This window comes from Neodiprion pinetum, chromosome 5, assembly GCF_021155775.2.
Source record: "Neodiprion pinetum isolate iyNeoPine1 chromosome 5, iyNeoPine1.2, whole genome shotgun sequence".
Classification (NCBI taxonomy): domain Eukaryota; kingdom Metazoa; phylum Arthropoda; class Insecta; order Hymenoptera; family Diprionidae; genus Neodiprion; species Neodiprion pinetum.
Window position 1 is genome coordinate 15275833 of NC_060236.1, and position 18451 is coordinate 15294283.

General features: G+C 33.9%; 2 protein-coding genes across 4 annotated transcripts in view; one reads left to right on the top strand and one right to left on the bottom strand.

Moving 5' to 3' along the window:
- The window catches only part of LOC124220437 (transmembrane protein 135), a 61457-nt gene that overhangs the window by 17608 nt on the left and 25398 nt on the right, over nucleotides 1-18451 (bottom strand). The window contains exons 1-4 of one of the 3 annotated variants that reach the window (XM_046629318.2): nucleotides 8169-9005; nucleotides 7947-8087; nucleotides 7589-7856; nucleotides 6594-7505 (exon numbers count right to left, since the gene is read on the bottom strand). In XM_046629318.2, the coding sequence (XP_046485274.1) occupies nucleotides 6993-7505; nucleotides 7589-7856; nucleotides 7947-8087; nucleotides 8169-8371 (1125 nt within the window). In that variant the 5' untranslated portion in view covers nucleotides 8372-9005 and the 3' untranslated portion in view covers nucleotides 6594-6992. Of the gene's footprint in view, nucleotides 1-1115; nucleotides 1243-6593; nucleotides 7506-7588; nucleotides 7857-7946; nucleotides 8088-8168; nucleotides 9006-18451 lie in introns of those variants that run through there. The other 2 variants (XM_069136802.1, XM_046629313.2) reach the window with 2 other exon arrangements.
- Nucleotides 5099-6413, top strand: LOC124220443 (uncharacterized). Its single transcript, XM_069136112.1, has 5 exons — nucleotides 5099-5192; nucleotides 5409-5594; nucleotides 5695-5954; nucleotides 6069-6198; nucleotides 6265-6413. The coding sequence occupies exons 1-5, from the start codon at nucleotides 5099-5101 to the stop codon at nucleotides 6411-6413; spliced, it is 819 nt and encodes a 272-aa protein (XP_068992213.1).

Here is an 18451-nt window from a genome sequence, read left to right on the forward strand (position 1 = left end):
ACTACAATTTACTGAAGGATTCATAAGTTGAAAACTTGGAAATCAAATTGTAAATAAAAAAATTCAAGTTGCAAAAATAATTTTTGGAATAATGAGGCATCAATCGAGATAGCTTGAATCATTGGACATCATTGCGAAATCAGTTAATTATCAATCACAAGATCGTGCTGGAAAAATCGCGCGGTAAGCATCGGGAATTTTGGAAAATCGTTGTGTCTTATGGTAAAGGCCAAATACGTAATTGCAATTCAATGTACTACAGCATTTCATTGAGTATCTACTGTTTTCTTGATTCTATCCAAGCCGAAAAACACTGAAAACTGCCCAGAACGCTCTAAAATCGCTGGAAATCAATGGCAATTAGTTGACACACTGGACATCAACGCAAATTACGTTATAAGGTAAAATTCAATTGAAATCACTCGAAATCAATGTATCTAACACCGTCGATGAGTAAATTGTGCTTGAAATTCTACAAAGAAGCTGGAGCAACTCGAGAATTATCTGGAATTCAGTAATACCTCAAAAATTGAAAGATACTAAAATTTTGCATATTGATTTCATCAAAGTTACTTTCATCACCTTAATATTACTGTAATTTCAACCTTGCCAAAACGTTATATTATACGCGTGGGATGTGTTTCATTGGTAAAATGAGACTGATATTTAAGTTTCGCAAATGGAGAATGTATAATTCGCATGTAAATGATTAATGCATATTTTTATCAACAAAAAAAAAAAAAATGAAAAAACTGAATTGAGAATTCAATCAGATCGCAGTGTTTTCAGAAAATTTTCTTGTTATTCGGAAAATTATACTGTGATCAATATTGTAATGGAGTTGGCGCAAAAATTTATCCTCTCATACTCAGAGAGTGCATAATTCGGTCTTCAAAATTGCGTCATCAATTTTTCGACCTTCCTTAAAGTAACGTTAGATACTGAGTATCCGTGACAAACAGCCACCTTTCCTAAACAAAATTCTTTTTAGCATAAGATTTGTCAATTGCAAGTGATTCAAAAGCGCATATAAAATGCAATATTTAGGTTTTTTTACAAGTGGTTTTCGACGGGGGGGGGGGCATTCAATTTGATGATTGAATGTTGAAACCTACGATGTTTGATACGTATAAACATAGCAGTGTACGCCGTGATGGCCTTTCTATCACAATGGCTGCGAGGTTGGACAAAAAAGATGGCAGGAACGATACTGTCAGAATGTTGAAGTTCCCAGATATCCGTCTGTAACAGAAATATTATAATTCATACAATAGCTACAATCGGACTTTACAGTTTTCAAACAAAAGAATTCCAATGAGTATTCATTATGCGCGGGCCATTATATTAACGAGCTATGACGATTTGTCCAATTTCATCTAATTGTAAAACTGTAAATTTATCGTAACTCCATATAACTTCCGCAAATATGATTAGGAGCTGGCCTTGAAACGCTACATTGAACTGCTATTTCAAGTGTACAGTTATGTTTCCAGTGAATTTATACTACTTGAGGAACGTTCGAATAGCCCCAGGCAAAATACAAAGTCAACACAAACACTAATGTGTGAAGAATATTGAATGACAGAAAACGCGAGACCTTTATAATATTATATGTATTACGTAGTAATAATTTTGTGAATATATTAACTATTTAAGGTTCCAATGCGTCGTTTTTATTATTCCTTTTCACTTATCTCTTTGTTTCTATTTATAAACAGCATCAAAGCATCAAATTGAAAAATTTGATAATTCGATGTCTGTGCAAAGCTGCAGCCATCCACCATGAATAAATCTTTTCTTAGACATTTCACGGTAGTGAATTGAACATTATATTTTACATTTTATTAAACGTATTAAACGTAGAAATGGTGATAAGGGGGCAATAAAGATACTTTTACTCCCGACAAAGTCATTTCTTGATGGTTGAAACTTCAAAACTTGGACGATTATCCACTTCCCCTGTAGTGTTTCCTGGCACTTCTCGAATCCAATTGGAAAAATAAACTCGCTATGATCAAAATAATATTTCCTCGCAATTTCGTTTACCGATGAGGCAGTCATAAGAGGAAATCGCACAATTTTCAATAATGTTAACACCTTTTTCGATAACACTCCACAGTGATACACCAGAATGAAGTTTCGGACAAAACCAGAAATCTCTATGTAAATTAGTCTCAGAGATCATGAATTGAATAGGGGTTTCGTGATTCCTGATAACGTCAAAGTACTAAACTATTTTGACGATCGGTCCCGAGGAACTTAAATTATCTTCTACAGTATTAACAGAACAGAATACTCAGTTCGCTCGTTGATGGAACATAGGTACAATAAACTGAACACTGAAAAACTTTATGTTCCCGAAAAGTCACTCAAAGGTCTCTGCTGATTTTTCTTGGGCTTGGGATGTCAAAAATTCTTCGTTTATCAGAGAAAATTCAATAATTCGTTGTTTTAAGGCGTATGGCTACAGGAGCAGGTATAAAATTATGTGCATATTCAACATTTTTTTTTAAATGAAAAAAAGTTTATTCATAAAAGTAATCACAGGTATATCAAACGTAGGTGTTGAGGTATAAAAAAAATTTTTTTTTTTATTCTTTCAAAAAGAAGATGGCCGCCCACAGCGCGTTTCCGGCCGCATATTTTGTTTGTTTACGCTCCGCTGCATGCAAAATTACATCCATAATTTTGGACCTCGAACAAAATAAAAAAATTTCGCGAAAACGAGTGTTTGTCGACTAGCGTCCTTCTCAAAGGCTAGGCTGTGCCTAACCGACTGAAACAGACGTTCGACAAGTCTAAACTTGTCTAGACTAGTCATGATTTCAATAACATCTGCCGTATACCTGCTCTAGTCCCCTAAAGTAGCTTCCCTCTAGCTCGTTGCGGACCAGGCGGCCTTGTACTAAAATTCGAAAACCGGGTATTTAGAGATTTTTCGCGGACATAATTTTTTGGGACATCATTTTTAAGGTCCTATTGGATCATTAAAAAAAAATCGATTTTTCGATATTTCTAGAGTGGTCTAACCCCTTAAAGTGACCAAAATCGAAAAATTAACATAGAATTACTTCAAAACTTGAATGGATTCTCTAGAACACAGCCTTTTAAACTGTGCAGCAGAGAGCCTGTGATTGTGAAATTAATTTAGCGCACCTAGGAACCCTGTAACTTGTTGCATTGAAGAGTTACACCGAATTTTCGAGTTTGGGGGTGATTTACCTCCGTTGGGGGTGGAGCATTTAATTCGCACGAGCAGTACCTATACCAAGAGCCTTTAATTCTAGAATGATTTTGACGCCTCTAGGAACCCTGTAACTTGTGCCGTCAAAGAGTTACACTGATTTTTCGAGTTCCGGGGGCGGTCTCACCTAGGGGTGGTTTTCAAAAAATTTGTTAAAGATGGATTCCTAGAGCCCTCAATGAGCCTTTAAGTCCGGCGTGAACAATATGTCGAAATGCCTCTTCGATGCCGTGGTTTTTGGCGTGACAGTTACAGGTTTATCTCGAGGTGGCACCGCCACAGGTTTATTTTATTAAACGTGGAGCTATTAATTCAAGAATAGCGCATTTAATGAGCCTTTAATTAGCCTTTAATTCTGGCCTCAACATTTTTTCGAAGTTTCTCCCCGTTTCCGCTATTTTTGGCTTGGTGGTTTCAGGTTTATCTCGAGCTGGCACTACTACAGGTTTTTTTTTTAAACACGGAGCATTTAATTCTCAAATAGAGCATTTAATTAACCTTTAATTAGCCCTCAATTATTCCTCAGGAGATTTATTGATTTTCGAATGTGGCGGTTCCAGCTTGATATAGCTACGCGGGTGCTGTAAACACGAGTCAGATGTTGCCCACCCGCACGTGTGATATGCGAGTCATACACGCTGTTTTCCAACTTCTGTGAAAAAAAAGTTTAATTTGAGAAGCAGACGAATGTTACATAGTATTTCAAAATAAGTAGATCAAGAGCAATCAAGAAGCATAGGCCCAGAGGCATAGGCCTAGCTTTATTTACTTCACGATATTCATGTTATGGATATGGATATTTACTTAACGCACAAACTTGAGGTTGAAATCAACTCAACCACGCGATGGTGGTGCGTAAAATCCGCGCGTAAAGTCAAGTTATCGGAAAGAGCACATGTGTCAAGAAGGCCCTAGATTGTAAAAATGAGAATGTCACAATCAGTTACAGGGTTACCCAACTGGCAATTTTGCGAAAAAAAATCCATCAACAAATAAATCGAACGGTCAATATTATCTGGCAATGAATTTTATGGCGATATTATAACAGATTTCGAGTTAAATATTTGGTATGAGGTAATTTTTCTATTCAAGACACTAGTGTGAAATTTTATACGTGTTTTTTCCGAAACTATGTTTTTCAAAACGGCGGGTACAATATCTCGAGCTGTAATCGATGAATCGTCTTCAAATTTAGAACACACACTCAAAGTGTATATATGTATTACTTTTTATTTTACTTTTTGGCTAACCAACAATTTTTTCGTTTTCGATGATAGTTTAATAGTCTCTCTATCTAATAAAAAAGTTTCAAACAAATGGACGTACAAAAAGATTATGATAACAATAGTAAAAAAAATATTATAATAACAATAGTATACGCATGAAGTTGGCGGTGGGGTGAGATCCCGAAAACAAAACAAAAAGCATCTAGCAAACCCTTTGACAGCTGTCATCGGCTGTTTATGACAGTCTTTGACAAATATCTTTATAGGTATCTGTTTCTGACGCGCAAAAAAATGAACATGCAAACGAAAATTATCAAGATGATTCCCGACGGGAATTGTCTTTTTCGTGCGTTGGCGTATTGTGTATACGGTACTCAAGATCGACACGCAGAGGTGAGACTGAGTATCGTTTCAAATATAGAGTGCGTTCCACTAAGCGTTCACAACGATCAAAATGCTCCTTTAGCCGTTCCACATAACGACCGCGGTCGTTGTGGTCGCGGCGAAAACGTCACTCATGACGTCATGACTAACGCTCACGCGAAGCTCACAACGACCCATCTCAAAAGGTGGGTCGGAGTGAGCGTTGAAAAAGTCAGCGGCACTTTCAAAACTAAAAGTCACAAAAATGGCGACCGTGACATTGACACTATATAATGCGGAAAAAGATATTTTAGTAGATGTGGATGTTTCTGCAGCAGATGCTCAACGTGCATCTACAGGTAAATATAATTATATGAAACAATTCTAAAAAAATTAATTACAGCTTATAATGAATACAAATATATTCATTTTTCCTTAATTCCCAATAACATAACCTATCTTTATGAATGAAAACTAAGTGAGCTGATGTTTAGAAATTGTGTGATTTTTTTTATTTAAAAAACTATGACAAATATTACAAACATTCACTCATGAAAATTTTATCTTTATTATAGATGCAGAATTTGCGACACGATTTTTGAATAAAGCTTTAAACGAACAACCACAAGCATCAACGTCTGTTGATCTTACTGATGAAAATCTTCAATTTTCTGAGGCTGACACAGATCAATTTATTAATCAAGAATTCCTCACTACAGAAGATACTGTTTATTCCAACTCTGAAACTCAAGAAAGCGAAGGTATTCATAAACAATGATCAATTGTATAATTATCTTCATTATTACATGTAGTATGTAACGGAGTTAATTAACTTTGTAATTGCATTTGTTTATATTTCAGCTTCTTTGTATAGGTGGAGCACGCCTTGTGTTTTGTTATTATTAGAGTCTTATAGAGCATTGGAAAAAGATTTTTATAGTGGAAAAATATCCCAAAAGAAAATTTGGGAAAAAGTTGCCAAAGAATTGAAGGTAAAAGGACATGATGTAACTGGACCACAATGTTCTTCAAAGCTACGAAGCTTAAAAAAAACTTACAAATCTATTAAAGATCATAATAATAAATCAGGAAATGACAGAAGGACTTGGCAGTTTTTTGATGTTCGTATAAATTCTTTAATAGTATTCTTAGCTTTAAAATGTAGCGAATTTTTTAATAATAATACAGACATTATTTCTTTCCAATCGTCGTAATGTATCATTAACTGTTATTAGATAATGGAAGAGATTTTTTCCAAAAAAGCTTGGTGTGATCCAGTTGCCGTTGCATCTTCTACGGGTTTATCAAAAAAATCATTAGAAACTAATGATAGTATGGGAGGATCTGATAGTGGATGTTCAATAAGTAGGTTAATTCTGTCTGAAAGCTTTGTTTCAATAAAATATTGTAAAAAATGGAATTTCATTTCAGAATCAAAGAAGACACCAGTTGCCACTTTATTAGGAAAAAGACTGAAGCAAAAAGAAGAACACGAAGCACAGAAAAATAAAAGACACAAAGAGCGAATGGAAATGGATGAAAAATTTCTCAACGTTCTAGAAAAATTAGCTAATAAATAATGAAAAATTTTAAATACTCCTTATAAATAAGTTTCAATATTTTTAAATTCTATTGAAAAAAAAAAATTTTAAAGCATTAAATTATACGTACAAACTAGATTATATCCTTTGTACTATTATTTAGTATTTTTTTTTATTAAAAACCAAAAAGTACATTTAATGTTATAATAATTCCTTAATAATAAGTTTTAATATTTTTAAATTCAATTGAAAAAAAAGTTTTAAACCATCAAATTCTACGTACAAACTAGATTATAACCTTTTCACGATTATTTAGTATTTTTTTTTATTAAAAACCAAAAAATACATTTTATGTTATTATAATTAATAAAGTTTCATATTTACAAAATTCAATTTTGTGCAATTTTTATGTTCAATTTTTGTTATTGACTTAAGATTATTATGGTATTAACAAATTTTTTGGAAAATTTGAAATTTTCATATTCCGTGAAAATATTTATTTTTCTTTGAAAAAATTTTCAACTGCCAAAGAAACTTTCATTACATTCTCATGATTTTAAGTGCTAAGGAATTATCATCCCGAACGGAAACATAGTTTACAATTAATCATCATAATTATTACAAAGAATTCATTATAATATCTCTTTTCAAAATTCCTGCATTACGTCTTACTTCGCGTGAATTATTACCATTATTTTCGTCATTAGGTTTGGGTATAGTGATAATAGTTATTTCATCTTCTCGTAAAATACAGATATTATGAATAACGCAACATGCAACAATATACTCTACCATTAAATCGACTCTTGCCATTGGTAGACAATTTAATAAGCTCCTCATTCGTCCTTTCAATAATCCGATGCATCTTTCAACAGTAACTCGAGCAGCTGATTGACGATAATTATATTTTTTCTGCTTCTCACTTAAATGTCCATTATCTCGATAAGGAGTAAGTAAGTGCTGATGTATTTCATAAGCAGAATCACCTAAAATATGACTGTCTTCAGGAAATGCATTGTCATCGTTCAAGTACTCTGCAACTTCTGACAAACGAAAAACTCTTTGATCATGAACAGATCCTGGATTTCCAGCATAACAATGGGTTATCAGAGCCTTGTGGTCACATACCAGCTACAAAACAAACTTAACTCCTTGTAAATCTATTAAATTATATACCAAAATTAATATACTTAAATGTAATAGTAATTAAATACCTGTAGTTGAACAGAATGGAATCCTTTCCGATTGATATAATCTACTGGACTTTGTTTTGGAGCATTTATACGAATGTGAGTCCCATCAATGGCTCCTATTGTTTTAGGAAAACCACTTGCTCTCTCAAATCCACGCATTACTTCAATAGCACCATCTCCCGTAGGCCATTGTATAAATCTTGAGGCTCTTCTGAATAAAGCATGACAAACTCGACGTACAGCCCTTACGGCAGTAGCTCGTCCTACGTTAAATCTGTCGCAGACGGATCTACCATAAAATTAAAAGGCCAAATTTTAGTAACATACTTCTGAACTGTGCTACATCAGACTAAGTAGTTTATTTCTAAAATGATGTAACCTGTAAGAATCTGTTGTAGCCATTTTCCAAATAGCAATCATTAATTGATGATAGGAGGAAATTGTAGGGCATCCAAGAACGTGTCGAACTAAATCTTCTCGTATTAAGTCATGTAAATAATTAAATGTATTTTTTGAAAGTCTGAAAATAACAACATAAACCTACATAAGATAAATTTTCTTAATTTACTATGTTATAGGTATGCGATAGGAAACCATTTACCTGAAATGACTTTTGAATTCATCATCTGAATAACGATAAACTACGTTATCGTAATCAATAATACGTGGTCGAAGTTTTCTTTTTTCACAATCATATTTTTGTAAAATTGTAGACCATTCTTCATCTGAACTGGATGAACTACTACTTTCTGGAGCATTATTACGACGCATTACTAAATATCCAACTGTTGCCGTCAAAGACATTTTAATAATATTTGAACGTAAGTTAATTAAATACAGCCCTGATTAGCAGTGTAATCAATAATTATTTGAGTTTATTTTTAAGGCTTACAGATTAAAACTTAACCTCTTCAATATTTTGTTTTCTTTTCACTAGCTCGCCATTTGTATTATTTACCTCCACGCTCAAAACGAACCATAATCTATTCCACTTGGGTTTATGACAGTAACGCTCGCAGGCAAGTGGAACGGGAAAAACTGTGGTCGTGAGCGTGATCGTTGTGAACGCTTAGTGGAACGCACCCATAGTGGATAATTAGTCTACATTTGCGGGTTTTATTACAGGTAATGAGTCAAACGGTGCTGTGATTAGGTCACCTGGTGATTACAAATCACATATGAATAAAAATGGAATATACGGGGGAGAAGCAGAATTAGCTGCAGCTGTGGACATTTTTAAGATATGTTTAATCGTGTATCGCGAAGAACAAGTTCATCCACACCGGATCGGATCACAAAATGAAACACAATTCTCGCTACTCTTCACCGGCGACGGAGACAGTGGACACTTTGATGTCTTACAGAACCAAAATAAAATTCAGATAGTGAGTAATAAGTATGAAAAGTAACAATCAAATAATAGTAAATCTAAATATATCACCATACAGTCAAAAGGACAGCCAGGATTTACGATGACAATGAAGAAAGGAGGAGTTTCAAGCAGCAGACAAGGCGATGAAGATGGTGGATGGTCGGAAGTATCACAAAAGAAAGAGGAAAATAAAATTGTAAGTGCGAAGAACCAAATAAGCCATAGAATAATATCCATCAAATATTCGTATAACCAGGTAAGAGGACGACCAGGATCGATGTTGACCACAAGAGAAAGAGGTGTTTTGCGGAATGAACAGCAACGCAAATATAAAGAAAAAAATAATATAAAGAAGGTTATTTTGGAGAATAACCGGCAGAGCGGTAGCAAAAATAATTCAGCAAGTCAAGGAGATAGATCGATATCAATAGAGAAGGAACACCAATTTTCAACCAACGAATGGAAGCTTAGATTGATGAAAAAAAGAAAAGTAAGCACAGAAGGAATTGAAGTGGACAGCAAGTGCAGACCTGTCATCAAATCAACATGAAGGAATTCGCCTGTCTACTAGACAATGCGTAAGGAAATAGTGAGGCGCGCAGCGCCGAGTGCCCGAGGCGCGTAGCGCCGAGATGGGGTTGGCGCGCGAAGCGCGCAGGGGCGAAGCCCCTAGTTATCAATAATATAATAATACAACGTATTCTTGAGCTGACAACATCAAAAAAAAAAACTACAAGAATTTTTTCCTCGTCACGAAATAGGGCTTCGTCAGCCGGAAGTTAATACAATTTAATTAATGAGCATATTTTTTTTTATGCCAGACCGCCGATAATTACGATATTATGTAGACCGATCGGCCGCGTACGAAAACCATGAAAAGATGCAAAAAAGACATATCATCATCAAATTGTATTTTTTTCTAATGAAACTTCTTGAATACACTCTTTAGGATGTACATGAGTTGGATATAAAAAAAAATATGAATATTGCATCAGCAGTTTTTACGAAATCAATTTCTGAAAAATTAGACTCTTTCGGCGCTCATCACAGTACAGTGACCCCTTAATATCACTCTAGGATTTTGGAAAATTCGATTATTTATTTTTTTGTTTAAACAATCTATTAGGGTCATAAAAATAATATACAGTTGGTCCTATAGTGAAAAAAAAATTCAAAAGGTTCAACTCTTGATGTCGCACACATTGCCTCGAAGCGCGCGTTGATTGCTCGTAAAGCTTTACACGCATTTTTCTCGTAACCACATTTTTTAAACTAGAAGGACAGATTAATTAAACACCGTTGCATACATCGATTTGAAATTTTGGCAGTAGCTACATAATTTCATTCTCTATGGGCGTACTTGGCCATTTTTTTTTTTTTTTTATTTAACGCAAACTTTTTTTTAGGAACTATTTACCGCATAGATGATAAAATTATTTGGTTTTTTGTTCTAGGTCTTATACTTTACGAGAAATCCGTGAAGGAGTTTTAAAAATAGGGAATTTCAGAGATTGGCTCTGTCACTGCCATTTTGAATCAAAATGATAATATAAATATTTTGTTCATACTTCAATATGTGTTAAATCAACCCTTTGAAATGAAAACTTATTCCTTTTTCCATACTCCCAGAATAAGTCGTTAAAGATAGGCTTTTGTTCAGGCCGTTAGAGTGGCGTTACCCTCTAAAAGCATGCGGCATTTTACGCATGCTCCTTAGATTTCGAAAACTAACTTTTCTATCTTAGGGTCCTGTATAGCGACAGGGTGTCTAGCTGGCAGGGAAATCTGGAAAACTGAGAATTGTCGGGGAATTTGTACGCGCCTAGAAAAACCGGAATATGGCAGGGAATTTTTATATTTTCTTCCTCATTAGTGTACGATTCTTGAAAATGTAGAAACTTACTCCCCCAGAGACAATTGAGGTGATCAATGTGAAAAGGGTACAATTGACAGAAAATATTGTTTTGGGGGGAATTTTAAGAATTGATAAATTGATATTGAGCACTACGTAAATTTTATGGAAAACATAAACAAGTACTAAAAACAGCTAATACTCTCAGATACAGGTTTTTACCTACATATTTCGAAAAAATGGTTAATCCTAATCTTTCGTTTGTTTCTCAAAATTGGAGTGCTTATTAATATGTTTGGTAATTGAGTTTAAGTAAAATTGAACTGAATGAAAAATTGGACTATTTTAACGTACAATGGAAACGTCTGTTGGCTATTTTTTAACTGATTTTCATGAAAAAAGTGAATTTGTCAGTAAAGTTAGGTTGAAATATGTCCTGGAAAAATTTCTATTCTCATTTGCAAAACCGGGAAATGTCAGAGAGTTTGATATGACATTGACGCTATCCACCCTGAACTGGAATAGATGAAAAATAATTTGTACGAGTATCCTATCCTAAATTTTGTGGGAGAGACCGGCGTCACGTCAGTAGTAACAGGGTGCCAATTGTTGTAGAGAAGATTACTCCGCCATATTGCCGATTTTATGTGAACCATTTGGACTCATTCACAGAGGTACCTGTCCTGTTTTTGTTCAGTAATGTTTCGCAGAATTTATGAAAATCCTCCCTATGCTATGTCCAATTATCTGTTCTTGCATTCGAACGTAAATATTTCCCTTCCACTATGATTTCATCGAGTATGTAAACCATGAGTGTTGTTAATAATTGATGTAAACTTTTTAAACGAACTGAGATGCTTTGACTATAAGTGACGTAGATTTTAATTTGAAGGTTATGATTCGGAGTACAGGATTTTCACTTGTTTATATACAATTACCGTAGATGTCAATTGTAAGATGCCAATTGGTGTCAATTATAACACTGTTCAAACCCCACTGATTCTTCCATGTTTATTCCTTACACAATTCCATATCCAATTTCAAAATCACTGCGAGGAAAAGGGTAAACAAAAAACCGAGTAAATCAGTCGACCGAGAATCTTTGGACGAAGATACATTTTATCTAATGTGCTTGGAGTCGTATTCTCAGAGCAAGAACGAACGGCTCCAATGCATCAAGTGTAAGAAATGGGCAATGCGTTATTGGTATGCAACAACTGTTAGTCTGATACTTTTATATATTGTTTAATTGTTGTCATTTATTTTGTAACAAAGATAGGGGAGAACGGGGCACGACGGACCCCCTTTAAAAATTTACCAAAAAAATTTATTTAGTCCGGCAAGGTGTCAATTGTAACATGTGTAGCAGTGTCTTGATTCGATTGTTAATAATAATACCGAGCGTTTTTTTTTTTTTTTTATAAATCTTCTCAATATTGTTACAACCGCCTCCGGTCTCCCTACATTATTGGAGATGAAGAATTCGCGAAAATTACGTGGTCTTTCTAGAATTCATATCGTTGGAAAAATGAAATCACTCAGAATCATTTTTAGGTAAAACTGATTTTTTTGCCAGAGTTCATAAAAGGAAGATTACGAATACGCTGCTCATTTTTATTTATTTTTTTTCAATTCATAATCGTTCGCGTATAAGTTCTCAACGCATTCACCGGTTTGGATGATTATTTTTTTTTTTTTTTATATGAAAGAGCTTGCGTCGCTGGAAGTCTCATGAAAATTTATAAATTGCAGACGGCCCCAAAAGTGGTCAGTTTTAGAGTTGTAGCCCGATGCGGTCAAAATTATTCTACGTCTATTCGCGCCTAAGTCCTCAACGGATTCATCGATTCCGAGGATCTTTTTCGAACTGAAAGTGCGTACTTCGCTGGTTGCCGTATGAAATTTTTAAAATGATATTGGTCCATTAATAGCCGGTTCTAGAACATCTAAATTTTCAGTCTAACGAGCCGCATTTTTCGTTGGTCTGCCCATATTGAAATACATACATGTCTATAGATGTATAAGCAAAAAAAAAAAAACTCAGATGGATTGAATAAAAGATTTTTAAAGAAAAAATATGACCCAATTCAAAATAATATGTTTAATTGAACAATACAACTACGCTCTAAAAGGAAGAAAAATATTTTTTTTTTATTTGTGATTTGATGAATCAAATTAAACTTTTCGTAGTTGGTGACAATTTTTTAATTTTGTAATTTTTTCTAATATAAATTAGATTATTGTCTATAAATCGCTATAAAGATTTGTGACAGATAATTATTTCCAATTCACGTGATTTTTTTTTGCATATATCTCTTTCCAAAGCTGGCCATTTAAGATATTACAAAAAAATTTCAAGGCCTCGATCAAATTTTTCAATATAAAAAAAAATTGTTGCAACAATTTTTTCACATGCTCAGGGTAGTTTCTTGGAAGATTTGTTCTGCTCTATAAATGGTATTGAATTATGAATATTCACACCATTTAGTTGCAGCAATGTTATTTAAAAGATTGTTTTAGGATCAGTATATTTTTTTTTTCAATACTCTCTTATTGATATGAAATATGACGACATCATCTGAGAAGGAAAAATCAAAACTTTTTGACAATTTCTAAACTATAAATGGCTTGCTAGAATCCCGCGATAAAAAACTGTGATATCTTGGGAGGCGCTCGGGTTATTAATAACGCAGTATCACTAAAGGCTATTGTACATTTATTACTCCGATTCTGTTACATACATTATCGAAGCGCTTTCTTCGAGGATCGGGAGCGAACTATAACTGAGATCGCGCTCTCTTGTACTCGCGCGGTTTCCGAGCCACATGATTAACATGAATCGTAATACACCACAACTCTTCCCTCTTATTTTTTTCTTACTTCTTTAATCGTTCGGAACGACGCAATAAACGGTGCGTTATCGTCGACTGACCTGGTATCGCTCGCAGTGCTGGTGTTCGCCTCCGGGAACTTTACAATTTAATCAATCAATATGTCATTTCCAGATTTTTCCGGATACGGCTTCACCTCTATACGTTACAGAAGACAGTTTCTGTATAATTTTTCCTTCGGTATGCTTATTGCTACGCGTGCTGAAATCATCGACCATTACTTTTTCGCCGATTTGTAATTCGACATTTCGCTTACCATTTTTGTCCCTAATTTGAGTTATTTGTTTATCGATAACATTCCCACCGACGTCTAGCCTGATTTGCCGCTCTTTACTATTTTGACAGTACACAAAGTAACGCATGTAGCATTGTTTAGTATAATTATTAGAGTGTTCCTCAAGCGTTCATTTCTGTATTTGAACCAGCTCAGCAGCTCATAAGTCGGTTAAAAAAAAATTAGAAAATATTAATTAAAAATTTCAGCATTCTAGTTCAACCAGAAAGGGTGTCTGTAAGCATAAATTCATTTTGAGTTTCGAATTTGGGCAGGAATCGCTAATAATCACTGACGATGAAAAATCTATGTGAAAAATGAATTATTACATCAGCTATTTGAACAGTATTTCTATCATAGCGGGGAAATGAGGAAAATATCATACCTTTATACGTTGACACTCCTGAAACAATTTAAACTTTGGCAGAAGAATTCTTTGAATACCGAAGATAAAAAAATGACGAATCATTTATAATTTAATTACAAATTGATCAGTCCTTATTCCCAATTTGCACTTATTATTCATTACTTGAAGTTGGCGATCGATCATCGTCGCCGAGTGTTTTAGTTTATCTCCAATATTCGAAGAATTCTTCTAATTTCTTTTTTTGGAGACGATCTGGAGAACTTTTCCAGATAAACTTTCTAAGGACCACTGTAATAATATATGACATTTTTGTTGAACTGTTTTTGAAAAAAGAATTTGCAAATTTTTGTAACTAATAGTAAGTGAAATAAAAAAATTGATAATTAATTATCCTGTATACTTCGATACTAACATAAATGCGTACTTGTGTTCTATTTCAAAATATTGATGGATCTATTTAGTAACTATTCTTTTTAAAGACCATTGTAAGGCTAAGTTATTATGTCAAATAATGACATATCTCTGTGTAAACAAATATTACTATGAATCATCAACAAGTTTGTAATTGACTTATTCTTTTGAATTAATTATGCTGTTGCATGCTTTGATGAGATGTGAAGTAGTTTTCTGTTCCGGAATATAACACAGAAATAAAATCAAAAAACTATACATCGTTACAACTGAATCAGTCTTTGATACCAAAGAATTAATGTTCTGTACATTTTCTCGTCAAAAAAACTGTCAGAAATTTGGGACCCCGAAGGCACCATAAATGATTTTGCATATACATATGTTCGCTCCTGACTGAAGAAGTTCCTACGTTGACCACCAGTGAACTCTGCCGGCAACTACAAGGATGGCGGCCACGGTGGTTCACTCTTAACCACAATCACCAGCGATGTTATAGGTACGTAAAACGAGGATGAGGTCAAAATTCGTAACAGTTTATAAAAAAAACTCTAGCTATTCCATTACTTTGAAAAGTTACTAAAATCACAAATCACCTCCCAATTGAAGCGAAGGATCCTAATAATTTTATAACTATAACCCGTGATAATAAATTCCAAGTAAAATGGTGATTTTTTTTCAATTTTATGACTTACGTTTACGTTACCAGCTTAACCTCGTGAATGAGTTTGGCATCGCTATTTGAATATTAACGCCCTATTTTGATACTAAATAACTGCACTAGTAGCGTTGCCTTCAGTGGCAAAAATTTGAGAAGACTTTTAGTGTCAATCAAAAATTCGAAGTAACCAAACAGCTGAGCCAAAAACTGCTTGACCTAGCACTAGCAAGTTGGTTGTTTCCAAATCAGTTGTTTGCAGGTTTGGTTGCTCCACTACTATGTACTCGTATGTACAAACCTACTCCCAAGCCAGTCGTTGCCTAATCTGGACCAAATTATTAAGCGCCTTGGTGAAAATGATTTCTAACATTTTCTACGAATTTTTATAAACATTGGAACATTTCTTACAATTTTTAACAAAAAAATTGTTTTCCTAAAAATTGTAAATATACATAGTTTCTCAGGAAAAATTTGGTATATTTTCATGAAAATGTGTATTTTTGTAGTAAAAAATCTACAAGACACTACAATTTTTAAAGAAAATTAACAAGTCTTCATGAATAACTATGCATATTTACAATTTTGTATGAAATAATACGAATCGTTACAATTTATATAAAAATTCGCAGCAGTCGAAATTTTCACCAGAGCATACCACTCGATTAATCTTTCACATTTATTTATTTCGAAAATAAGTATTTGTAAATTTTGTTGTTTCATCCTTCATGAGGAAAAACCATCCCTAAATTACCTATTCGTATAACAATTGGGGATAATTTTATCGGTGAGCTGATTGTGAGACTTTCATATTAAAAGTACTACTTTATTTATTTTGCATTTTTGTTTTTAAGTAAAAAATACATCATTATTATTAACTCTCTAATTTCATGTTGCAAAAGAATGTCATCGATAGCCATCCAATGTCAGAGAAGAAATGAAAAAAAAATGTAGAAATTATCAGCGATACATTCTTTTTTGTTTTACTACTATTAGCGGAGTGTCCAATGTGACCATTGACCACCATAGATTATATATTGTTTGGTTGTACTGGCAAGGGAACTGTAGTGGTAAATGAAGACGATTTTTCTTGACCTTGGTGAATTGTTGAATATTATTCTTGGATATGAAGGTCGGGAACATCAAAACACTTTTTTTGTGTTAACGTTTCAGCCCTGATGGGGGCCCTCCTCAGAACAATTTATTTAAAACATCTGTCACGATCAGAAATAATAAAATAATGTACAACTCAGTTATAACAAAATTAAATATGAAAGGTTTAGGTAATAAGCAGGGATGTTTATGCAAATATAAAGGAGCGGAATTACCTAGTGTGAACTGACACTTTCAATTACCGAAGAAAAGGAACCACTAGTATGTAGTGAATGCGTATTAGAATAATCGAATAAGAACAAAAGTTCATTTTTAAAAAAAAAACAAAAAAACATTACGACAGCGATACGAAACTCCCAAGCATTCATCCTTATTGTCAATTTAATAAAAACACATAGCGACCGATTTAGGTTTTGAGTCTGGAGCACTTTTGAACATGTGGAACGTCCAGTGTGTAGTGGGGGGAGACCGATATCAATCATTATCAGAGCAAGCACAGAGTCAACGGGTTAAATAGAAACCAGAATTTGTTAAGAAGGCAAAATCGAGAGCAAGCTCAGTCGGTAATAGATAGTTACGATGCGTATATCACAGAGGTGTAAATAGTACTCAGATGTTCAATATCTTGTCTTCGATTAACAGAATTGGGATGTGCAACAATATTGCACATTTCTAACAATAACCTATTGTAATACAATGGTTCAACGTCAATAATGCTGGCTTGAGAATAATTGAATGAATGGTTGAAATCAATGGCATGCCTCGTCAGTGCAGTGTAGTGGTAAATTTTGGTGAGCGGTCAGTAAATGCGTTACGTAAATTTCCGTTAACATTTCACTGCCAAGAACATAAATTCCATCAGTAAGACAATAAGATCAATGGATATCATAATATTAAGAATTATTATCTATTGTACATTGGAGAATACATTCAATATATCTATTAAAACTAAAAATGTATATAAACAATTAAGGAAAAGTTTACCTTGTATAAGAAGAGAATAAAATACTGGTCAGTATTACAAAATTCAAACGGGAGAGAAATGGTTCTTCAGATTAGATGACCAAAGACCATTGACATCTTCTCCAATAGATAAACGATGTAGATATATAAGATTTTGACACTTAATAAATAAATTAATAGTGAGATGTTCCACGAAGCACAAGTCATAAAATTAAAAAAGTTAAAAAAAAGGGTTAAAAAAGTTTCATAAGTTACAACGATGCTGACTACTGTAGTATTGGTATCCTTATCTCCCAGTTCTCCATATCAGAAACACTTTAGACAATGTGTGACATGTGGTCAGTAATAAGAGGTTTGTAAACATTGCTTAGGTGTTCGACGTCTCGTCTGAGGTTAACCGAATTTGAATGTCCTACAATATTGCACATTTCTAATAATAAGCGTTTATAATAATTAGGTTCTTCACCGAGGATGTTTACACTATCCTAATTAAAAGAATTGTTGATCTCATGTTTTGTTAGTGCCGTGTGTCAATCATCATTCTCATGCACATTACGTTGGTATTCTTTAAGCCTGGTATCGAGATGGCGGCCAGACTGTCCGATATAAACTTGATTGCAGTCTTTGCAAGATATTTTATAGACCACATTCAATCGTTTGCCCATAGGGATCCCATCCTTTCCAAAATCAAAGACCAGTTATAAATCCTTTGAATTTTTTCCCACAAACTTGACATTATATTTTGTAAACAACCTGTTCAAAGACTCAAAGAAACCAGATACATATGGGATGGAGATAAAGGTGGTGGCAGGTCTGTTGTTGTCATCTGCAGAAGCAGAATCAACATTGTTGTCAAGCAAATTATTGATGGGATAAGGAAACTGCCTGGAAAAAATTAAGAGAACAAGGTCCCTTAAGAAACAAAAACCTTGTTCCCTTGATTTTTTCAAAATTTCAATCAATCGGTCCAGGAAAACCGCTGAACC

Excerpts from the sequence above, each read along its gene's own strand:
- LOC124220443 (XM_069136112.1), top strand. The coding sequence starts at position 5,099 with ATGGCGACCGTGACATTGACACTATATAATGCGGAAAAAGATATTTTA. Across the intron at positions 5,595-5,694 it reads TGAAACTCAAGAAAGCGAAG|CTTCTTTGTATAGGTGGAGC; the intron begins GTATTCATAAAC and ends TTTATATTTCAG. Across the intron at positions 5,955-6,068 it reads GGACTTGGCAGTTTTTTGAT|ATAATGGAAGAGATTTTTTC; the intron begins GTTCGTATAAAT and ends AACTGTTATTAG.